The 23,602-nt window shown below is 49.8% G+C and overlaps 8 protein-coding genes across 8 annotated transcripts in view; 4 read left to right on the top strand and 4 right to left on the bottom strand.

Moving 5' to 3' along the window:
• The window catches only part of MGYG_07704 (pH-response regulator protein palH/RIM21), a gene marked incomplete at both ends in the record, with an annotated part of 2,670 nt that extends 1,070 nt beyond the window's left edge, over positions 1-1,600 (top strand). Inside the window, one exon of the mRNA XM_003170411.1 lies at positions 158-1,600. Within this exon, the coding sequence (XP_003170459.1) occupies positions 158-1,600 (1,443 nt within the window). The remainder of the gene's footprint in view (positions 1-157) is intronic.
• A 555-nt stretch (positions 1,601-2,155) lies between these two features.
• Positions 2,156-4,794, top strand: MGYG_07703 (hypothetical protein; the record flags this gene model as incomplete). The annotated part of the gene is made up of 3 exons (XM_003170410.1): positions 2,156-2,269; positions 2,389-2,741; positions 2,847-4,794. The coding sequence occupies 3 exons, from the start codon at positions 2,156-2,158 to the stop codon at positions 4,792-4,794; spliced, it is 2,415 nt and encodes an 804-aa protein (XP_003170458.1).
• A 794-nt stretch (positions 4,795-5,588) lies between these two features.
• On the bottom strand, positions 5,589-9,301 carry MGYG_07702 (hypothetical protein; the record flags this gene model as incomplete). Its single annotated transcript, XM_003170409.1, has 6 exons — positions 5,589-6,419; positions 6,477-6,805; positions 6,863-6,910; positions 6,977-7,995; positions 8,063-8,957; positions 9,040-9,301. The coding sequence occupies 6 exons, from the start codon at positions 9,299-9,301 to the stop codon at positions 5,589-5,591; spliced, it is 3,384 nt and encodes a 1,127-aa protein (XP_003170457.1).
• A 3,026-nt stretch (positions 9,302-12,327) lies between these two features.
• MGYG_07700 (hypothetical protein) lies at positions 12,328-12,697 on the top strand (the record flags this gene model as incomplete). The annotated part of the gene is made up of 2 exons (XM_003170408.1): positions 12,328-12,393; positions 12,452-12,697. The coding sequence occupies 2 exons, from the start codon at positions 12,328-12,330 to the stop codon at positions 12,695-12,697; spliced, it is 312 nt and encodes a 103-aa protein (XP_003170456.1).
• Positions 12,698-14,237: 1,540 nt separating this feature from the next.
• MGYG_07699 (UV radiation resistance-associated protein) lies at positions 14,238-16,339 on the bottom strand (the record flags this gene model as incomplete). The annotated part of the gene is made up of 2 exons (XM_003170407.1): positions 14,238-16,169; positions 16,259-16,339. The coding sequence occupies 2 exons, from the start codon at positions 16,337-16,339 to the stop codon at positions 14,238-14,240; spliced, it is 2,013 nt and encodes a 670-aa protein (XP_003170455.1).
• A 467-nt stretch (positions 16,340-16,806) lies between these two features.
• MGYG_07698 (hypothetical protein) lies at positions 16,807-17,928 on the top strand (the record flags this gene model as incomplete). The annotated part of the gene is made up of 2 exons (XM_003170406.1): positions 16,807-17,085; positions 17,179-17,928. The coding sequence occupies 2 exons, from the start codon at positions 16,807-16,809 to the stop codon at positions 17,926-17,928; spliced, it is 1,029 nt and encodes a 342-aa protein (XP_003170454.1).
• Positions 17,929-19,433: 1,505 nt separating this feature from the next.
• Positions 19,434-19,751, bottom strand: MGYG_07697 (hypothetical protein; the record flags this gene model as incomplete). Its single annotated transcript, XM_003170405.1, has 1 exon — positions 19,434-19,751. One exon carries the CDS (start codon positions 19,749-19,751, stop codon positions 19,434-19,436), a length of 318 nt encoding a protein of 105 aa, XP_003170453.1.
• A 965-nt stretch (positions 19,752-20,716) lies between these two features.
• MGYG_07696 (phosphatase 2C ABI1) lies at positions 20,717-22,580 on the bottom strand (the record flags this gene model as incomplete). Its single annotated transcript, XM_003170404.1, has 2 exons — positions 20,717-21,127; positions 21,198-22,580. The coding sequence occupies 2 exons, from the start codon at positions 22,578-22,580 to the stop codon at positions 20,717-20,719; spliced, it is 1,794 nt and encodes a 597-aa protein (XP_003170452.1).
• Positions 22,581-23,602: the final 1,022 nt, after the last annotated feature.

Raw genomic sequence — 23,602 nt, 5'->3', positions numbered from 1 at the left:
AAGCATGCTCTATGCAGCTTGGGTCGTTTTCTACTCCCTTTCCAAGCATAGGTTTGCTTTCTTTCATCCCAAGATGCAGAATATCTGTCTTGTTGCATTGTTGTCTCTGCTTGCACTTTTGATACCTGTTGCTTTCTTTATTTTGGACGTTTCTCAGCCTAACATTGCTGGGTGGGGTGAATACATTCGCTGGGTGGGAGCAGCAGCAGCGAGCGTGGTGGTTTGGGAATGGGTTGAAAGAATCGAGGCACTGGAGCGTGAGGAGCGGAAAGATGGTATTTTGGGGCGCGAGATTTTCGATGGAGATGAAATGCTCGACGTAACCCCATCGGAAGTGCCCGGTACATCCCACAATAACGGGAATGGTGGAGGACCTGGACGTGGTTCAGGGTGGAGCCGGTTCGGAAAGCTTTCACATAACCCGTTTCGTCCACGGGACAGGCCACGTCCTCGGTCACCTCATATCCATGAACACAAAAGGCGCAAAACAGAAGTCACTCCCTCAGATATCGAGTTGTCTCTAGTTGATGAGACAGCTCCGCCTCCGGCTGTGGCCAGCCCAGTCAGCCGAGAGAATACCACCAGCGCTACAAGCACGCTCTATTGTGTGCGATATCACTCCGTGGGCACGCCGTTGGCCTCTAATTCTGATCTAACACGAACGGGGCAGGAAGAAAGGACTGGTTCCGTGGAATTAACAAAACAGAGCACTCTTCCAATGGCTCATAATAGCATAGTTACCCCGGTTCCTTCCCGAAAGGTTGGTATAAGTTGGCTCAATGCCGTTAACCCTTTCAAACGAAGGCGTGGGTCACCACCACAAGAGGTTGCAACGGCACAAGCGGAGGAAGGAATGGCTGCCACTGCTACTTTAGCTACAGGTCTCTCCGAAGAACGTGAGAGTCGATGGAAGTTCCCCCCAGCATTGAGCATGGTGGCATCTCACCTTCACCGAGACTGGATAGGCTCGTCTGAGAAGCGTGATACAGAGCCCCCAATTCTACCTGTCACCGTTATACCGGTAAAGAGCAAGCGGGAACAGACACAGCGCAACTCAAGAGAAGATTCCAATACCCCTAGTTCGCGTTTCCGATGGGGAGAGTCGCCCGGGGAACGGAAGGGGATAGAAACACCTCTACCCGTCATGGTGATTCCGGCACGATCACGATCAGCCATTGCATGGTCAACTCCAGGTTTGGACGAGCCTGGCCGCCCCTTTTTCAGCAGTCCGACAAGCTCAAGCCCTAATCCGCACCCTCTTACTGACCGCGGGACCCCATCTTCGATACTTTCATCCCAGCCACACGGCACAAATTCTCGAGACCCAGAGGAAAATGCCACCCACATAGATTCAAGACATATTCAACATGTAATGTTTGAAGAGGATGATGAAGATGAACAAGACGTTATATCACATCGTCCACGATGCCGGGACGACCGGGACGACCGGGAGCTACATGATAATTCTACAACACCCGAAGGTCTATCCAGCTCTAATCCGAGCCAGCAGCCCCCGGAGCCGCCTGATCCCCGTGCAAGTACTGGGGAAGCCGCATCTCCAACACAGCAACAGCCTTCATCCGATCTCGACATCAGATAGAATGCTGGCTTACATATACATATAATCTGTCCATTTTAGCGCGGAGTACATTTCTGGATATCTATATTACTATTTCTTTATCCCCTTATTTCTTCCTTCGTTGCCTTCTTCATCTTTTTAGGATATTATCAAAAGAGAGAACTTGACGGCCTATCTTCATTATGATCACCTTCATGTACATCCATTCCTATCTCCCTTCTTCTCCTATAATAACCTCTAGATGCATGGCGCTCGCCAGTCAATGCAAATATCAGCTAAATCGAATCTCCAAAAGCCTATACACGCCAGTAGTTTTACCGTAGAGCGACGTCTTTCTCTGTGAAGTAACTTCGGCGGATGATCCCCTTTTTATGCCCAGAACGCACACGCTATTCTTAGCGTTTTCATAGCCTTGCATAAATCGCGTGTAGGAAAAGCATATCCGAGTGTTCGCTGACGTTAGTCAAACTTCCAGAGCTTCAACACATTTCCTGCCCACGCTCCAAGCCGTCGATTTGACGTCGTCGTTAACAGGAGAAATGATAAACCACTTTCGATGAACACCTCGAGTGATCGATGTCGAATGTCAACCCCCATATGTTCGGTGCTGGCGTCAGCCATGAACTGCCCGTGAGGGGCCCAGGGCTGATGAGGCTGCCATTAAATCTAATCGCCTTAATAGTATCTAACGTATGTGTTTACCCCATGGCCGTGAGAGAAGGATGATGCAGAGTTGAAGGGCCTATTTCCCTTATTATACAGCTATTCTCCATCTCAAGTTCTTCAGCTAACGCTTTTTTCTCTTCTAGCTTGACGATGTTGGCGACCTCGCGCGGCTCTGCCGGACCTGTCGTGTGCTGAATTACATGGCCCTCCCCCAGCTCTACAAAAACCTTACCCTTACGTCCTACGGCCAGATACGATATAATGAAGATGATCTACCAGAGGGATATGGGAGTGCGAGCCCGTTCTCCATGGGACTAAATGCGTTGGTCACTCGTAATGTGGCGCAATTGGTTCGATCTGTTACACTGCGCGGCGAATGGCGAGACGACGGGTTAGAAGAACATGCTCGAGTTGGGAGGGTCCCAGACTCGTCTATGATGCTGAATGTCTGCGTTCGAGCCGCTATTGATAAAATGGTTGGGTTAGAGAGCTTCAGGTATGCTGTTGCCTTAGCTATATACGTTTTTTTTTTAGCCCGCGAGCAAGCCCCCTACCCATTTCGAAAGACTCACTTAACTAATGGATTCCGCGCATTGCACAGCTGGGAAATAAGCAATACTAAAGCACTGGAGACCGTATGTCAGGGACTTGCGCAGCTTCAAAACCTTCAGTCCTTGACTCTTCGGTTCCCTTCTAGTCGACATCCTAGGCCCACGACTACCATTCCTCCCATGCCAAACCTACGCATCTTCAAGGTTACAGATATAGATCCTCTCTGTTACCCAGATGATATCTCTCTATTACTCTACGGCAGCAAAAAGCTGCGTGATCTAAGAATGCACTGGTCTCCCCGAATGCGTGAATCTCAGGAGCCCAGCGTTGCACTTACCGATTACTTCCGAAGGTGTATTGCGGCAAATTCACCCTTACGCTTAAAGAAGCTTGCATTCCAAAACTTTTTTGCGCTTCACCCAGGAGGATCAGCAACCGGAGTCACCCACAGTTGCCTAGAAGAGATTACTATGCTAACCAGTTTTAGTGATAAGGCTGCAATGACCTTTGTTGAGGCTAGTTGGCCGGCCCCAGGGCCCCGGGACGAAATGACTGCGCTAAAGACATTTCGAGTTGATCGCGTAGAGAAACGAGGGATAGACTTCTTACACCAGCTGGCTCCCCTTGAAAATCTATACTTTGTCAACCCATTGCGCGAGCCAATAGACTTTATTAACAACTTGAGACCCGGGGTCTTATACCAATCCTCTTCATCTACACCTCTCTCAAGTGGTGGTAATCAAACAATAGCCTCTGAATACCATCACAACCACCCAACACCACCTGGTCCGGGTATACAGTCACTACCGCCAGCTTCACGAACATCTCTAAGAGAAATGCAAGTGTCAACAATTATCTCAGTTCATGGTGCCACATTGAAACGCCTACTCCTTCCGGCACGAATGAATATGCCTGTGCCACTGGTTGTGAAGTTGGTTCATGCTTGCCCAAATTTGGAGCAGTTTGCCATAGCAGTTGATGGGAATAGCCTTGAAGTGATGGGGATTGTACTTCCCTTCTTGAAGAAACTTCAAGCTCTCCGAATTCTCATACCAACGCTACAAGACAATGAATTGAGGAATGCAACACCTACGGCGAACTCTCGCACATGCGGACAAGGGCAATCCAAAATCAACGGCAATGTTGTTGTTAACCGTCACCATAAGTCGAACTACATGCCACGACCTGACCTTTCAGTTATTCCACCATCTGATGCACGGGATCTTGCAAAGCTGGTTGACATTGACGACTCTTTCCATATACAAACCCTTTCGCTGCATCTTGCCGAGCCCATTTTCAGCAATATTAAGATAGTCGGTATAGGCTGGAAGGCCTGGCAGGTCGGCGGATTATACAAAAGCCCAGTTCCAATGCGTAGTCAAAAACCACTAGCCCCCGGTGATAATCCTAATAGCAATGGAATGGCAGCAGATCCCACGGTTGGTGTATCCAGTTCGAGCCCAAATGGCCACGCACCTACAAACTCAAGGAATCCCTCCATAACGAGGAGACCAGAAAATTATGGACCTGATAGCTCCAACGCACAATCATGGTCAACACAACAACCACAGTCTATAACATCTCCACCAGGAAACCGAAATCCGCTAGGTAAGCGGAAATATAATAGCGATCACAACACCACGGCTCCTCTTCCGTCCCCCAGTGGAGAAACGTATTCCCCAATAATGGAACCCATAGCGAAAAAGCAGCAACAGAATCGCCCTTCAGCTGGTTCAAATATAAACTCTGGAAACCCCAATGCCGCCGACAGTGCTACCAATGGGGATGAGGAGCCCATCTACCCTGCTCTGTCTTTCCTTGACGAGCAAGTAATCGCCCAAGTACCCGAAAATCTGCGACAAAGCCTGAATGACTGCTTTACTCAAATGAGAAGCAAGCCAGATCAGCCCTTCGTATGGAGGAGACATGTCAAACGGGTGGGTTGGGATGTCTTGAAACATTGGGAGATATGGGGACTTGATGTCCAGGAAATTTGAGGTAACTAACCTCTTCGTTTTGTGACTAATATCACTGCTGTTATTATCTATATGTCTTGTTCTATACCCCCAAAATCTTGTGGATTTTGTTTTTTAGTGCGAAATCAAAATAGTGACGATAGACGCTGTATGTATGTACTTTTAAGAAATTACTCCGTGTTTTGGTTAAGTTCGAAATATCTCAAACCTTTTTTCCTTAAAGTCATATTCCTCGGTTCGGAAGGCTATACGGAGTATCTGATACGTCATTGCTGCCGGCGGGGAAGAGACGGAAAGTTAGGAACGGAGATGGGATGCTGGGCAGGATCGCATCTAGCTCGCTTCATAAAGCACGGTAGAGTATAGCCAGCTAAGGCAAGAAAAAAAGTTTGATATGTACACGTTAACATTCATCACATATATATATGACTAAATAACTATAGACAACCCTCATCTGGAGGAAAGGCTTTCCAAAAGGGCAAGATCATCACCTGATAGTATCCTGCATATTAAACAACTGCAAGAAACGCGGCACAAGGGAACAAACACAAGGCCAACATATAGACAGATGGTAAAGGGAATAGGCATGACAATATATACAGCCAGACATATATGGACGTAAGCCGAGCAGAAGGTCTGTAAGAAAAGTAAAAAGACGATCAAGGATCAAAACCCCCGAATCTACCATTCCCCGGGCTGTCCACCTGATATGAAGAGGGGGAAATAAGCAAAAACAAATCGCTAGCCAATCCCAGAAGCAAACATCTAGAAGGGTGTAAAGGGGTGAGAAAAAAAAGAGGCTGCAAGGGAAATCGTTATATGAAATGAGATGTCATTCCACTGCCGTTTGTAGCAACGGCAGCAACAGGGGGTGGGCCATTGGTGCTGGTCCCGTTTGCACTGTTTTCGCCAGTATATTGCTCTTTGAGCAGGACTTCCAACATGTCGAATTCGCCCACCATTGGGCCAGTGCCTCCGAGACCCTGGTCAACTCCTGCTGTAGAGCTGTTGAAGAACTGATCGAGTGGGAGGGCAAACCAGTCTGACATACTGTTTGAGTTTGCTTGTGTGGTGTTATTGCTGCTTGGGGCACTTGTGTTGATAGCCGAGGGCGCAACAGTAGACGAGGCTTCGTCCATTTCCATCTTGGGTGAGGTCGAGCTAGGGTCGTAGTAATTGTAATACACGGAAGGAGGAGGGGGCATGAAAGAGACGTTAATGTTGGAAGAGTTGATGGGCTGGACGGGGATGTTGGCTAGGGGGTCATGATGAGTTGTTGGAGGGGCGGAGGTGGGGTGGTGGTTGTCGAATGAAAAGCCAGAGGTGCTGGGGGTTCCGTTGTTGTGGTTTTGTTGCCAACGGTAGTCATTGTGCTCATTGGACTGATGTTGCTGCTGTTCGCGAGATTCCTGCTCGGATGTTGGGACAGGGGACTGGTGTCTGCTTCCAGACTCGCCTACACGATCAAAGGGAGCAAAGCGCAAGAAGCGATTGCGGATATTTGAGGTGAGCAGCTGGAGGAGATCTGCTATCGTAACGCTGAGATGGACATCGTCCACGACACAAGTTCGGAGACATTCGATGGTCCGATCCTGTAGCTCGAGCGATATTCTCACGTCATCCTCTTTGGCACCAAGGGTGAATGTCTACATTATTTTTAGCATTGCGAAATATGTATGTGTCACACAATGCAGCACACTAACCTTGAGAATAAAGATCATTCCAGAAAGGATTCTAAAGTATGTCCTGACTGGTGCATGCTTTAGAATATCCCCGGGAACAAACCCTTCAAGTACGATCTGCAAAATCCGTCGAGAAGCATCGACTACTTCCTGGATATATGGTTCATTGACTTCGTACTGTTCTAGGAGGACCTGGAGAGGAACAGTTCCAGCGCCAGAGCCAGTTCCATTGGCGGTTCCGTTTGTCGTCCCGTTGGCATGGTTATTATGGTTGGCGTTTGAACCAGCCTCATTCATAGTAGTCCATCGTTCAACGACGGCTTGTAAAGCTAAGCAATTGACGTATAGTCCTAAGATATGGTTAGTGGCCATGCATTTGGAGCCATATTGAAGGGGCTGCTACTCACGGGTATATTCGTATTCAATCGTTAAAACATTTCGCATTTGGGGTGGCACTGTAGGAGAGTTAATTAGTCAGGGCATCATCCTATATAGGGTTTCAGGAGACCGTGTATGCGTACCCGAAAGTTTGTCGAGTTTTGCCTTAAAGTCTCTCAGAGAAGGAATAAACTCATCGATCCGATCACGGTATTGGCCACTCTTGATCAGGTTGGTGGTCAGTTCCTTGGACAGGAAAAGAACCTGGTTACTGTTGTACATGATCTTGGAAATATCCATCCAGCAATCTTGCATCATGTCAATCATGTAATCCTCATGGAAGTTGGGCGACTGCATATCTTCTGCACGAGGCGGTTCGGTATTCTGGTTCCATTGTGGGAGGGGAAGCATGGATGGGATGCCCAAGCGACCACTGCTTTGCGAGACGTAAACAAGAATCAGTCGGCGGAGACGGCGTTTTCTGGCCATCTCACAGGAGGATTCGGTAGATGCACGGAGGTCATTTTTCTGGTCGAAAATGCCGAGCTCAAAAGCAAGGGCCTGGGCGGTGCTGAGAAGCATCCATGACATTCGGTCAGAGCGCCATACAGGCTCCAGCCATTTGTAAAAAGCCAGGCGGCCTTCTCCTGGTCCACCTTGACCCTTGCCGGGATGATCATTGAAATGGTCGTCACCGTCTCCATCAAAGCAATTGAGCTGCTGTGGGTCAACGTCGAGCAGAGTGTTTTCGTCATCACCTGGTGGGAAGTGAAGGGCGCGAGGATGCCAGTCAGTGAGCAGCAGCAAGGCTTCAACGGTCCCAATGGACCTTAGCTGGCCACCGCCCCGTTGCCCCTGTCCAGCGGAGAGTGGGTTAGAGGGATCAAACTGCCTAGGTGCTGAGGCGCCGCCGCAGTCACCAAACTTTTCTTGACCCCAGAAGAGTCGTTCGATCATACCCCTGAGGTAGGACCACAACTTTTCATGGATAGAGTACGCTCGTGAATTAGCACCGTTACCAGAGAGTTTCATATGCCGAGAGGCAATGGTGAGCATTGTGACAGTCAACACCGGCTCTTCCGTCAGAAGAGTAAGATGGGTGGATGGAGAGCTGTAATTTTTCAAGACAATTGGAGTTAATGGCGCAAGATGTTCATAGTAGCTGGGAGCGAATGTTGTTAGCAGTGTTTCCACGTCGAGACGAAGGAAAGCTTGTCTATGGCACTTACTACTCGATGTAGGACATCGCTTCATCCACACTAAACCAGCCAGCACGGATAAACCGTAGCCTTGACCAAGCCCTGCGGGCCTTGCTGTAGTCAAGATCCTGGGTTGCCCTGGGAGGACTTAGACCTGCGTCTGTGCCTTCAACGAGGACCTCGACACTAGGCGAGCCACCCTTATTCTGGTTGTACCAGCTGGCTCCGGCACCCTGTTGCGTTGTCGAGTTGGATCTGCTGGCTCTACCTGGCGTGCCATTCTGCTGACCCGGGGATACGGATGCAAACGTCGAAGTAGAAGATTGCCGCCCATTGTATTGGTATTCCAGCTGCTGGCGATTTAGATCTTCTGTTCTCCCGGCAGCTTCGGATAGAAGATGTAGAGCGTCATGGGTATTGCTGATTGCAGGGGAGAGCAGCTCTGCTGCTGTCTTGTTCATCATATGCTGGCCACTCTCGAGGACATGGGGCGGTAAAGTTGGACGCACAGCACCAGAAAAGCTCGCGCGGTGAGCATGGTACTGGTCTAGCGGGATAGAGGTAGGAGCAGGAACAGAGATACCGGTAGGCGGAATGCAGATGCGGTGAGGCGGAGCCGTGGCGTTGGACCATTTACGCTGCGCAGCAGAGCCGTGAGGTCGAGGATCGTTTTCGAAGGGAGGTAGACTGCCCCGTGGATGCGAAGTTACTCCGTTGGGGATGGGACTGGAGATGCTGTCGCTGTCCATGCTGGGAGAGACCGATCCATCGGCCACCATCATCCGCTTGTCCCGGCGCAAGACGCTGGCTCCCTTGTCATCCGACTCCTCCGAGATTTTGCGCTTGCGTCGGGTGGCAGAGAACTCGCATCTCTTGCTCTCGCGGCGGCATCTCACACATGGTGGTGGTCGTGGGTTATCAACACCTATATCAAGTCAGATCAGCGATTCACTGTATTCAGTGCCGTCTTACATGCGGCTGCCAAGGGCCGAAGGGAGAAGACCTACTTCCCAAGTCGCACTTCACTTTTCGCTTCCTGCATGGATCGCAGGCCTGGTAGCCACGTCTATGCTGTGCTGGAGGAGAGATAGAGCGTCTAGGCGAGAATCTGGTGTTTAGATCCTGCGGTTGTTGCTGTGGTTGTGGTTGCTGTTGCTGCTGCGGCTGCTGCTGCGGAGCTGAACTGTGGCCGACGGGCGAGGAATTCGGCACAGACGATGGCACTGCGGCCATTGGAGCCGGTCTACCGGCCATTCTGATGTCTTCCATGGTGATTTCCCACCCTCTCTGTCTCGCGAGACTGTAGTATTGCGTCTGCGCGGTTGCGGGCTGCTGTGCTGTGTCTCTTGGGATATCCAATTGGCAGCCACCGTCGTCACAACGACGATCCAAGGTGTTCCTGCAGCTCAGACGGATGTCCTTCTTTCTCAGCAGCGCCTCGTCTGTCGCTCTCCTACTTCTTCGTCTCCTCCTTCTGCTCTCTTTTCCTCTCGCTCAGCAAGGCCAAAAAAAACACCAGCCTGGGGAGGAAGAAAAAGAAGCTGAAGTCGAAGTCGAAAGTTGAGAGAAAAAGGCGGAGAGAAGAAGAAAAGTGCGGGCGGGCGGCAGAAAAAAAAAAGGTGGAAAAAGCTCAAGATATAAAAAAGAATAAAATAAAATAAAAAGAAGCAAAAACAAGACACGACGTCGAGCAGACGCAGACGCAGAACGACAACGGCGGACGGAGAGGCAGAGGGAGAGAGAGACTAAGAACTCCACCCAGGGCTGCTCACTAGTATCCAAACCCCAGAAGAGACTTATGCAGATATTCTTATAGATGTGTATAACCTCTGGCTGGACGGACAGCAGGTGGAGGCCCAAGGGGGGGTACGGGGGAAACCCCGAGATGCCCCCCGGGGCTCTCTATATATATACACCCAGGAGCAGGCAACAGGCAACGGGCAGACGGGCAGACAGCGCATCAAGCATTATTACAGCAGGCAGGGCCAGAGTGCATTACACTGATGTCCACACGGTATTTTGACCCTTGGGAGGAGAGAAGAGCGTTGCTGCTTATCGCCAACATCCATGCCCACAACGTTTCTTAAGACATTATATTAACTTCCATGCCATCATTAGAGTTAGTTACGCTGAGAGACGAAGGACCACCAAGCTGCTTGCTCCATCCTGGCGGCTATCAAATTATGGATATAGCAATCAGAAGGGGGGGAGGGGCCCTTGTTTTGGGGTCTTCTTCTCTTGCTGGCGTTCTTCAGCAATGATCCCAGCCTATAGTGACTCCGTATACTCCTCTTGTCTGTTCAGAAGTCAAGCTCACTAGCAGCGCGAGCTGGCCGAGTACGGGGAGTACGGGGAGTACCACGAGCTACATCTCGAAAAAAAAATGCATAACTTCATGGTTGTGGCTGGACAGTTAGCTCCCCGTTCGCCCGGCCCCGGCGTCCTTTGTTGAGCTACCATTTCGACTCTCTCTGGCTGGCTGTTGGCTGCTGGGCCCGTCCTCCTGCCTTCCTGTCTTCTCCTCCTCTTTCTCCTTCTCCCCTGGCGGGATGCTAGTTACTGTTGCGTAATAGATGCAGGGGATACCACACCAGCTCAACAACTTTAAACGAGGAGAGAAATGTCAACTCGCATCTTTTTCTAGAAAAAAAAAGGAAGAGGAGAGACGAAAAATTTGTTTAGACTTCCTACTCTCCACAAATCAGTGGGTTTGCCCGGACTCTCTGCCTGCTGAATGGCCCGCCGTTGGAGGCTAATGTACGATCCTGATGCACGCCCAGAAAAACTACGAATGCGTGATGACCTTTTTTCCTGTGTTTCTGGTGGAGAAGATGGTACATAGCCCGTCAGAACCGTGGAATATTATGGAACATGGAGCCCTCCTCAACTCGATTCAAAAACACATAACTCTATGGAGTATAAGTCTACACTCTACTAGGCGTAGCTCTTGTTTTAGTGTTAAGGTCGGACGCTTGGATAGATCGTCTGACATTAACACGAATACTAGACTGGCCGCCCTTTTCTATGCCCGCATCTCGAGGCCGTCCTGATAACTATCCTCCGCGGTAGTTAGGGGGGAAATTAAACTCGCAAAACGGGTGCATCATCTGGGGTAGGCCTTCGAGCCCCTCAGCCAATTGATGTCAAGCATTAAACTGTGACGTGAATCTTGCAGATTCGCACTAAGGACGGCTTGGGTAAAACACCCGGGTCCATCTCCAAGTCTCCATTTTGATGGAGAACACGAGGCAGGCAGGCCGCCGTTACCTCAGCGAAAAGAAAAATATACTTACCTTACATACTTACATACATACTTACACACAGGAAGTGAGCAGATGCCTGCTAGGGGTGAGGGGAAAAGCGGGAGACAATCATATTCTTCTAGCGCCCCATATTAGCGCCCCATCTGTGAATATGGAGTCCATCAGATCTACAGAGAGGGAGTACGGAGTACTTTGACACCAGCTTTTTTATTAACTGAATATTTCCTTTCCCTTCGACCATTCGAGTCAGGCTGCCCTCGAATGGCTTAATTACAGCGTAGCATTTACGGGATGGAGTACATATGAGTGCATGCATATTAGGCGGACTGATGATAGGTTGTTTTTTGCTTCTTGTTTCCCAAACTGAACTCGAGGATTTGCCGGCATGGAACCATGGTCTTCGGGTTCGCGTTCGAATTCGAGTTTTCTGGCAGCGGTCTGAGAAAACATGTATCGACACCTCGCCAGAAGAACGAGGGAGAAGCGGGAACGAGCTGGTGGGACACAACATCGGCTCGCCGACAATTTACGGTTCATCTCTTGAATGAACCCTTGGTTCCCTCGTAACTGGCTTCCCCTTGATGGCTCTATCAAAACAAGGGCTTCCCCTGTCCGCGCTTTGACATAAGCAAGAAAAAAGGAAAGAAGTCGAAAGAAAGTAGGAAAAATGGGAGAAAAAGAAAAAGAATGATCAGAGTGACCCTGCTATTCTTCCATCATACCGCCTGCTTGGCCACAAGAATGGCATGCTAATCTGGATTCGCCCGTTACAATCTCCTTCTCCTTTCGGTTCAAAGTCCGGGGAAATTGATACCTCTTCCCTGCTGCCAGGGGCTAATCGGCCCCGGGTTTCCTGACAGATATCGGCATCGTCCCTCCATTGTCAGGACATCGATTCACCTTCATTGGTAGATCATGCACCTTCGATCCCGAAATCTGACTATTATTTTTCCCGGATACCGCATTTTATAGTACCCATCCACGGAGAATCCTCCGTATCTCTCTCAATCAACCTCCAGAAACCCAAACAAGATGCCAAAACCTTGTTCGGATCGTGTTCGCCCTAACCTCTCTCACTCTAGCTGGAAGAATGAACGAGTGAGAGCAGCAGAGAAAACGAGCTTGCCTCCAAACCAAGCGCTGAAGAATAATGCAGGAGAAACGGAAGCAAAAAGCAAATTCAAAAGAACGAAACACCAGCGTTCCTCAAGTCCAATCGAATCAAATGAGCAGCCTTGCCCTCCCGAACGCCTCCAAAGAGTGGTTCCTGCTTCCAGTCAAATCCAAGTTTAAGGAGTACGAAGAGCCTACTGAACACGTTCGACGGGCAGATCAACCCACGAATCTCCCCGTGGCCTGCGGAGTGCACATCCATGGGACCATGCCAACATTCGCATCCTGATCTGTGCCTATGCATAGATATGCATGGCACTTCGAGTCGATAATGGAGGGATTGTATGGATATACATAGAATATCTGTACAGATACGGCCCGTTGCACGTCACGCCGATCAGCACCGAAAAGCTAACCAATTTCAACGTGATCCCCATAATCCCGAGATCCTGATATAGAACGAGACAAGAAAGAGCTATGTTCCATGTTCCATGTTTGACGAACGTACTCTGATGCAATAAGATTTTTTCGATACTCGAGCCCCGAGAAGGTGTTCTGATACGCCTCTGACGTTTACAAAAAAAAATTATATAGTTCAAACATGTTGACAACGCTTGCATCGACCTGATATAGGTAAAGGAACCACAATATGACGCCCTCCCGCGAGCACTATTCGCCCATGAGCCGCCTACCAGAAACCTTGCGTCTTAAAAGGATGGGAGTTATATAGTCAGGTTTCAGCATGTCATGTTACCTCCATCGTTCATTACTTGCAGCATTAATCCCAAGGATAATTAAGTATTAATCAAGCGATAGAGACCCAGCCCATGAACTGCTGCCCCCAGCCACCTCATCTCAGGAAAACGAGTTCGTGAGACCTGCATAACATCCAAATTTCAACTTGTTCTTCGCAATATCGGCAGGCCCGCTAGCAGAAGCGCCTGAATTTTTTGGCAAAAAGAAGAAATACACCAGCCAGGCATGAAACGAGCCAAGACGATGTTAGGAGATAAGCGAGTCAGTTAAGGTGGTCGATCATACAGAATGCTTCAGGAACAGCAGTACCGGAACCCATCTATCACATTTGCATGTATCCAGCCGTCAAACCCTGCCTGAGGTACATACATAGTTACCGATTTCGCTCCTTCAGCTGGGACAAGAAGAAAAAATGTCATAAATAGACATATACTCCTGTTCCTTGAGGAATGAATTGCAGATTGCAGGCATTCGGCCCCGCAAAATCCCGGACTTAGCTATATACATAGCTCCGTACTCCGGATGTGCCGTACGTCGATTAGACAACAGGTAAGAGAGAAAACGTAGGAAGAAGCATAGAGGTCGATGCAGCCAGGCCTTGCCCTGGGAAGGCCGGAAGAAGCAAGTACAAAGCAAGTAATTATACACGAACAAGTATACATCAACCAGGTATGTGTGCAAACTATATCAAGATAGCCGCATTGGTGCAAAAGTAACTCAGAGAGATAATGCAATGCTCCTCCATCCAAATCCTGAAAATCCAAGCCTGCTAGCCAATCAATAAAAAAAACCAGACCTTGGCCCTGGAAACGAGAAGGCAACGAAGAAGAAAAGTCAAAAGGGCATAAAAATGAACTAATAGATAGTCGTTGATGCAGACGAACCGATAAAATCGTGAACACTAAAATAAAACATTGAGAGTGGAAGAAAAAAGAAGAACTGAACTCTAGTAAAACTCCCTGTCAAACGGAAGTTTGGATTTCACCTTGGTCTGCAGGCGCAAGGTTGTTGCAGTGCTGTCGATGGGCCCCCCCTTCCGCGCGCCCTATGTTTTTTGACTAATGAAAATATCGCTATTCTCGTTCATTGCTGGAGGTGACGGGTGTGGCGACGGGCATCGATGCACCAACCTGGTCGTTATGTACTGGCCCCAGGTCTTTCTGCATGTGGCCGATGCTTGGCTGGGCAGCAGAGGCGGAGATGAAGTTGTATTTGGAAGTTGATATCGCTGAGTGTGATGGAGGGTGAGAATTGTGAGAATGAGAGGAAAGGTAATTATTAGCTGGCGAAGGGAGGAATTTTTTCTGGCGAATGGTCATCGTCGTATCGATGCTTGCCAGGCTATCACGGCTTACTTGACGAGACAAGCTGGGTGTTAATCGTCCAACGAGCAGGCCGCGAATACCGCCTGCCTTTCTTGCCGGGAGCTCGTTTGTCCCTGCTGTCAGCATATACAGTAGATACTTGAGATTGGGGAGCGTATGACGGATATCAAGGACCCTTAGACCGAGCCGATTCATCAGGTATTCTATGTTTTTGTTAAGCAGGAACACAGCATACTCGAATCTATATTGGGTGTTTGCCGGATATAGCGGAAACGTCCGTTGAGCAAGGCCAACTGATATGGGGTCCTGGATGGTCGAGGTCGAGAGATATGGCCGGACGGGGTAAGGAAGGGGCACTGAAAGATAAAACGAGAGGAGGTATACCACGTGTGATGTATATCCCAACGCCCCCGCAACCGCTTCCTTGTCAATGTCGTCAAAGCAGGAATTCGGGAGAGCAAGGCCCCTGATAGTGAACCCAAGAGGTATATTATGAATTGGTTCTATAGGATATGTGGCAAGCAGGTCCTCGCATATACGACGGATTTGCCCCATCGACTCTTCAGCTGTTTTCTTCAAAAGGGTTTGGCTGGATTCTTTTGCCTCTCGAGCATCAGCAAGGTAGGTTAAGCTATTGTCTTGGCTGAGACGACCTTCTACCATAGCTTGTCTTCGTGTCTCTAAGCTCTTGATCATACTGTCCTTTTGGCCAAGGGATTGTCGAAGACGGCTTTTCTCTCCGGTAACAGCACGTTTGACGGCTGCGAGTCTTTCTTGAGCCTCAGAACTCCGGCTTGAAACGTCGAGCTGCGTCTGATTTCCTTCTAGAATGGAGTTTATCTGATGCTCCAGGCTTTCTCTAGTGACCAAAGCATCCTGGATACAGTCATCAAAGTTTGCCAACTTCATAAGAGCGTCGTATGATGACGTCTGCTGCCGTTCGTCTCTCGGTGTCTCACTCGTTTGTGGCTGGGTTGACGGAGACCGGTCAAGCGGGGGAGCATCCGTCAGACTTGCGTATATGCCATCAGAAAAATGAAAGATGACGCAGTTCGGAGGGAATGGATGCCGAAAATTTTCCAGATGTTTTCCGATGTACTGCAGCGACTTGAAATTCACTCGAAGCTCCAAGAGCAAGAAGTACTCTGGAAGTTGACTCGTACAAGCCCAGAGCTTGACGGTGGCTTTGTCCAACCGTGAGACCACGGGGCCACATGTATTTAGATCAAAATGTCTAAAGCTAGGATTCATGGCGTTCTCCACGAGCTCACTGATATAAACAGGCTCCGGAATGCCTTCACAGTGCAGTGAGAACCAAGTGTCTGCCATCTTGCTGCTGGCAATCTGTTCCAGCCGAGATTGTCGTATTCCTGGGCTCGCCCCGGCCCATGGTAGCGTACTTCTCCTCCGCCGCATATAAAGCTCTTCTTTGCTATCATTTCTAGTATCACTGGCTGTAGGGTTTAAGCTGGGAGGAGACCGAGGTAGCTTTAGGTCGGTAGTAGATCGCGAGTGATGGACGGTCCGGTTTTCTCGCACCACAAGGGTTCTAGTTGGAGATTGTAGAGTATAGGGAACACTCTGATCGTCTATTGTCATCCCACGTATCCTATTCGATTGAGGACCAGAAACCACGAGATTGCGGACGGCAATGCCTTGAAGGTGTCTCAGCTTGCGGTTCTATGAGAGTTTGCCCCAGCTAGTTAGCATTCCACACTACAAGACCTGAAAGCAGCAGGGGAAAAGAGGTCATCTGGAGAATCCTGTACCGAAGCAAGAAGCCATGGGCCTTGCCGTCTGCTGCCGGCAAAGCCATCGTCGCCTGGCTGCTCATCCATAGTGGTCGACATGCTCGCCTAGTTTTCTGCGGCGCTGCGAACATAAAAGTACCAGGTGTTGCATCATCATTCCCAACGAGGCCCTCAACTTGTCCGCGGAGGCCGAATAACAAGCGAGCTCATCTACTGCCGCTAGCAATAGCGTGCGCCTCGGCAAGCAGCCATATCTGCTTCAATAGCTGCGTCGTGGTTGTTGCGTTGTCGTTGAAGTAGTCGTTGTCGTCGTCGTCGTTGTCGTCGTTGCGGGCGTGGATTCTGTTTGGTCCAGAGTTTGGCGACGTCAAATCAAGAAACTTTTTTTTTCTTGAAGCTCCAAAGCAAAAAAAACTTCAACTTCAACTTCAACGAACAGGCAACGCAACAACCAGCGCCGCCAACAGACACTTTTCACAGCTATAACGGACGATGCTTGATAGATCGGAGTTTTAATTGATGCTCGCTACTCTCTAATACCGAATTTTACCACCGGGACGCTCACAATGGCCTCCGCAACGACGGCCGCGGCCTCAAAGACAGTTCGCCTATTTGACCCTACAACGGCCGTCACAAAGCATGCAGTACGATTCCCAAGGACGCAAGGCAAACAGATTCAGGGAAAAGTTCGGTTTCCCAATTCCCAGGCAGCCAAAAACTTCGGACAGCAGGAGAGCACCAGGTTAAAGAAAGCGCTTCAACACATCACACATGGGAAGAACATATTCGCCTACAGCAACTTCCGCACAAACCAGGTGGTCTACTCGCTTTCACGGTCTTTAGATGTATGGAATCTCCCGTGATCTTTTTATTTGGAGGTATTGTCGAGACGCAGGGGAGAATTTCAGCTAACGCGGTCATGTTTTCTCTCGCTATAGTCACAAAATGTCCTATCACAGCTGGTATACCACGGCAAGAAGACCGTGCCTGCTGGCCTTCGTAAGGACATGTGGGTGCCGTACTTCTCAGTACATTTCCCTACTCCAACACTCGGCCTCGAGGCATACAAGCTTCTACGGGAGTTTTCTCGCCAACGGCAGTTTGAACCACCAGCTCAATTAATCACAAATTCCAAAGAATCATTGGAGAGGAAACGGCCTCAAGGTTTGGACGAAGCTAAAAAATGGGAAAGACAGATGAGCTGCCGAATTGGCCAAATAATGGAGAAGAAAGATCGCGCAAAAGTGTTGATGGACCAGAAAGCCACAAGTGTTGCCGATACTGCTGCCGTCTTGGCAATTCAAGCCCAACGAGAACGACAGAATCGACAGCAGGAGGAGGGAGAGGAGGAAGCATCAACCGAAGATGGAAATCCGAAGGAGAAGAAATTATCCCACAAGGCCAGACGGCGTGTGATACGAGCACAAAAACGACAGCAGGCACATGAAGAACTGGTCCGAAAGCGAATCGAGGAGCTCGAGAAATCCATGTCAACAAAAGGCTTCCAGGCTAAAATTGATGTGGAAGGTGAGCTGGCAGATTACAAGGTTGGAGAGGGGGAAGTCAAACTTCTCTGGACCGATCTGCAGGACGCCCAGTATGCTCGCTCATGGCCGAGTACCGTCCAGCACGGAGAGCTTGAACCGAGTCGGGAACATATCATCAGCCCTTCTCTGAAACTCAACTAAAGCCATCCGTCCTCATCCTTGGAAGAGAATCTTGCCGAAGTTGTCCCCGCAGAGGAGCCAGCCAAGAAGGAATTGAGATTTTGGAAGAGCTAGAACGTCGATAGAAGACGATCTTATCGGTCATCGTTCTACTCAGTTGATGGTCAGGCTGTTATTTTCTTTTATGTACCTTTTGGAAATACTTTTGCTTCCATTTCTGCGCTGGCAACGAGGAAAGAACCTGGAGTACTATAGCCACGGCTGGGATTGCTTTCCAAGGTTTTGTTTCTTCTCCTCCGCGTGTCTTTCTGCCCCTTGATATGCCGTCTGCTGCTACATCTATATGCCTCTATTCACTCATGTATCCCTAGGTCTTAAAATGCCATGTACAATATAAACCCATGTATAGACGTTCTTTCTCGCCTTTGCATGGCAGCTTGACATTTCTTGTTGTCTCGTTTCTCTATTCTCCTTGGTTTCTTGCATTGCATTGCTTACTTGCTCGCTTACCTGTCTCCGAGACTATACTACGGGAATCCATGCAACAAGCATCTTGACGCCTTATACTTACTTACACTTACTGACATCCCCCTTGCCGGCCCTAATCAACGCTGTCACAAAGCTGCCAGGGCCGCCCAGGTTGGAGCGTCGATCTGCAGGCGGGTGCAATCTGAATTTGACAGAGCCAAGAGTCTAATATCAGACATACACGAGCCTCTAGGTTTGAAGCACAGCTGGGGTTCCAGATGTCCAACTCCACCATCCACCTTTTCTTCACTTCTCACTCGCTCGAAGGTGTGTGGGAAAATCGGCATCTCCAGAGAAGAAGAAAACAGACTGGACCCCAAACTTGGGTCTTCACCCTTCTCAGCAATAATGTACCGAAACTGCAGTCAGTCTGGTCGGGATTTGTCAGTCACCTCAGTCTCGGCCGGCTTCGTTGGCATTTGGTCGTTTCAGCCCGTGTCCGCTGCTGCATGCCAGCCAGCACGGCGAGGCGTGCACACTGTATTATTGCTTGGGAATAAGCTGATATTATCATACACGGGTGCTCTATATGCAACTCGATGCAGGATGCGGAAACATGAGCGTGATCGATATACGTACATATCAGCGGCATCGATTGTGGGACCGTCCAAAGGGCCCCGTACACTGCTTGATGCCAACTCTGATCGTGGTGATACACCCTGAACGGTAACCGGACCGAAAAAGAGGCAGGCTTTAGAGAACTCATAACGGGGCTGGGGAGTGTTCAGTGCTCGTATACGGCTAATGGTTCTTTATGCAGGTAGCTTAGTTGCTGATGGCATACATGGTCTTGAGGAACTATGCACTAGAGCGAATATGCATGCATATCTCTCTGCATAGGGAATAGCAAGCCAACTTGGACAGATAGTGATCTTGACCTTGTATCACGTCTCGCGAACTGGCATGGTCTTGAGACATCAGTCCCTCTCCTTGAAGGCACAATAAACGAGCAGATACGCCAAGGAACTTTTTCTCCTTACCGTCCAAGTTTTGGCTCGTTAACGGACAATATATCCTGTTACGTTGAAAATGCGGTTATAACGACCACGATATGATGTGTGGACTAGGTTTCGTGAACGGTTTAAAGGCATTTTTCCCTTACTTTGAGTGTTTCTATTGCCTCCCGCCTGGTAGCAACGAAGATACTTGATGGAAAGACAAAGTTTCGAAAAATCAAGCAAGGCGAGTTCCTCCCCCTGGTCCGAAGGGGGCGGTTCTTGCAAACCCTCAAAATACGTTTGATAAGGACCGGTTTGCGAGCCCACGGTGGCGCTGATATAGCCATAATATGTACGATATTGAACCGTAGGGAACATGGAGGAGGATGGGATATGGAATCCGATAGCAAGAGTACCTGGCCACTGTCACTTATCACCTGATGATACCATTGCTGGTATAGTCGGCATGACGTAGAATGAGAGCCAGATCTGTGCAGGCATTTCTGTAGGCTGATTTAAAACGCGGACCCCCGAGATATGTATATGGAGGGAGCCGAAACGGCGTGGCTTTCTGGCCATGACGGGTGGCTTGCGGGGGTTTAGGCGGCCAGCATCAAGGGGTGTTTGGATTTGGCGAGCCGGCATGCCCTGAAGTGTAATGTGAAAGAGGCCATAGACAGACCATTTGAAGAGAAGGCAAGATGGAAAAAAAGCATGTAGAATTTCTACTCATACATAGGGGAGAAGGAAAAAGAGGAATATGCCCTTTATCTACCAAATGCCCAAGCATGCGCACAGTGCTGTCTTCACCCCAGCTCCATACCCCTGTTCACCGTCGTATGAAAATAAGAAAATTAGGAATGGTAAAATGTTGGGAACAACGAATGGAAATAGGAGGCAATAACACGCAGGATGCAGGTGTCTGATGAGAAATGGGAGGAAGGTGAAGGAGAAAAAGGAGGTATCATCAAGTTCAGCGTCCTCTTATGACAGGAGATACCTCACCACCAAGGCAGTTGCCGGGTAAGTGGACGTATTGGGAACTCGAGAGGCCAAAGACACATGAATCATGGATATGGGAGAGGGACGGCGTAGATGTAGGTATGGAAAGAACAGCCAACTTCAAAGGCCGGGCAGCCTGCAAAGAGTGAAAAGAAAAAAAGGAACACAGTGACAATAAGGAGAAGACGTAAATCTCATGGATGTATGGCATCATGATAAAGCTCGGTTCTATCATCATTATGGGAGTTCGAGGCCCTCCGGTATGAATCTGGAATTTCAACGCAAGGCAGATACATTGCGAATGAGTCTCATGTAACTTGTCATATCAGCGTGAGTGTGGGCTATTCGGGTTTGGTCATCTTGTCTTTGTCGTCGTTACGAAGGGATGATTTCTGTTGTGTCTCATCAGATACTGGCTTTTCAGTGGTATTTTTTTCTTCTTCTATCGAATTTTCGGCATGAGCTTTGCTTTCAGCCTCAGCTGCATTTTTTCTGGCCATCTCGACGATTTTATCAGCTTCGCTCATGGTTCTTCTTGAAGAGTCACTAGCGGTGTTTAGGTCCTTGGAGGAAGTTTGACGGTTTGCTTCCTCCGCTGTGGCCTTCGTGTCAAAGCGGACAATCATGCAGGAGAGATTGTCGGTACTAAAGCGTGAAAGAGCATAGTCGACGAGTATCTTTGAGGCAGCCTGAGGGTCTTTGGTGTTGCGCACCAAGTCCACGGCCTCCTGGTCGGAACAGACATCCCAAAGCTAGGAGAAGTTAGCAAAGAATTCAGAGAAAAATGGGAGTGAGTTACACGTAAGTATCTGGGTATCTTACCCCGTCGCAGGCTAATATTAGAAATTCGTCAGTCTCTGGCTGTATGACTGTTTCGGTGGTGAATGGGTGCCCAGTGACCAGGTCCTTCATGTAGGTATCTCCCAAGGCGCGGGTGACGGCGAGAACGCCATTGACACGATTGTTCAAGATCAGGCCTCCGGCGTTGGTTATTCGTAACCCTTCATTTTCGTCACTACCCTTGTGGTCGTATGACAGGCGTAGTGCCTTGCCGTTACGGCAGAGAATGATCCTAGCGTCACCAACGTTGGCAGTGTATAAGACCCTAGACCGGATGGGCTGGTCGTCCTGTGGGGATACGACAGACGCATCCTCTGAGAGACTCTGCTTCGACCCCTCTATACTGGCACCTTCAGGGTCGTCTGCATTGCCCTTTCTCTTCGTTGATTCAGCAATTGACGCGGCCGGGCTGGGGAGACGGTCTTCCCATCTTAAAACCGCAATGACGGCAGTACAGCCACTATTCTTTAACGGCAGCTGTTCTAGCTGCTGATCTACAGAAGTGAAGGTCTGATCAAGGAGCATGGGCACTGGAGCACTAGGGTTTTTGCGTATGGTGTCTTCAAGAATCAGATGTAGTTTTTTGCCACACCACTCTGCAGCAAATGAGCCAGCATGGCCGTCGAATATGGCAAAGTAGCCATTGTCGGTTTCCACCACCTCGGTGGACGCAGCATCGTCAGCTGGCCCCCCACCTTCGCTCTGCGTTGCGGCATCGGGCTGAGACTGCCGTGCTGGGGCAAGAGGGGCTCCCAGGAAATTGTAGAGATACGCATGGGTGTCCTCCATCGTTCTTCGACATTTCCGATTTCTATCTTCAGTCACTCCGACCTGGAAAGAGGAACGCGAGGTAGGCACCGATTCGCCGGCGGAGTTGTTCAACGAGCCCTGAGGCACGATCAGGGCGGGATCCATCTTCCCGAGAATCTGCAGGGTAGTCAGCGCAGCCTGAGACTGCTGCTGCTGCTGCTGCTGCTGCTGCTGTACCGTAGCCGTAGTGTTCGACGCCGTAGCTGTATCCTTGATCTGGCTCTTGAGGCTAGAGAGGTGCAGAGAATTCTTTGCGCTGGCGAAGAGGGCGGCTGCCTTGTTAACGGAGCTGTTTCGCCGTTTCTTGTCACCGGGCTGGTTCCAACGCTCGCACGCACGCTTGGAAGAGTCTGTCAGCGAGAAATGGCGTTTCTCCCGGCTGGATGAAGGGGTGTTCTCGCTCGTCTTGTGGGCGCTGGCGCTGTCCTCCTGCGAGTTGGACGCGGCTGGGCGTGTGGGCGTGGTTGAGTTGGAAGCTGTCGACGGAGAGGGCCCGGCAGCAAGGGAGGAATCAGCTTTCTTGTCTTTGTTAGGGCTCGAGAAGCCACCGAACATTCTGTTCAGGATCCCGCCCTGGTTTGACAGACTCGCTCGCTTCCGTCCTGCCAGCTTGACTTCGCTGCTGCGGCCGGCCTGGGGGAGAAGCGACTACAGATGACGGACGACGGGCTGCGGTTTCTTCGATCTGAGCCGGCAGCTAAAACGAGCAAGCTACAGCAGCAAGGACGAGTCAGTCAGGACAGCACGAGAGGGAAACGAGCTGGGGGGTAGAAGCATAACTGCTGGCTCTGCTGGCTCTGCTGGCGTTGGCCTTGCCTGCTGGGCTCCAGGACCGCGCATAAGGCGTGCCGCAGATGACGTTGCGGCCCCTCCAGCGGGCGCTGCGCCAGGCCCAGAGGCAGGAAAACAAGGAGACGCGGGCTGAGAGAGACGTACCTGGGGGCTGCTGCGTCTGCGAGTCGTAGCGGGCGAAGAGTAGGAGGTGGCTCTGGTTTACGTGCAGAGCTTGGTTATTATTTCTTACTGTGATGATGGAGTTGGACGTTGTGTGGGAGTTTTTTCTTTGGTGCTTTTTTTGGTCAGACGGAAAGATGGGATTTTTTTCTTTTCTTCTTGCATCTATGAAACTAGCTAAGTGAGCTCACTACTTGATACACTCGGTGCCTGCTCTGCTGCCTAGCGGACGCTGCCACGGCCTGGGAAGACTTTGCAAGGGATTTCACAGAGGACAGAGGGTCGTCTGGCGGATGGTGCAGTTTCTATCTTGAGATGTTGCAGCCAGAAGAAGCTGAGGACTCAGGGCCAAAGAAGAGAAGCAAAAGCCGCAGGATACAAGCTGATGGCTGTGATGAACAGGAATAAGACGGCTGCCTGACGCTGCTCGTGTCTCGTATGGCTACTCTCTGTCTGTCTGTGGCATCGAATGGCTGGATATCAAAACGGACATCAACCGTCTCGCTTCCCCAGACTCAGACTTGATCAGCATTCTAGCCCTTCGACCTAGGCTTTGAGAAGTCGTATTCCTCCTCTTCCCTCTCGCACAGGACATGGATGGGCCGGTGGGAGTCGCTGTGGGC

Source organism: Nannizzia gypsea, genomic scaffold (assembly GCF_000150975.2).
Source record: "Nannizzia gypsea CBS 118893 supercont1.7 genomic scaffold, whole genome shotgun sequence".
Classification (NCBI taxonomy): domain Eukaryota; kingdom Fungi; phylum Ascomycota; class Eurotiomycetes; order Onygenales; family Arthrodermataceae; genus Nannizzia; species Nannizzia gypsea.
The sequence above is the reverse complement of the archived record's forward strand: the minus strand, read 5'-3'. Positions and strand labels throughout refer to the sequence as shown.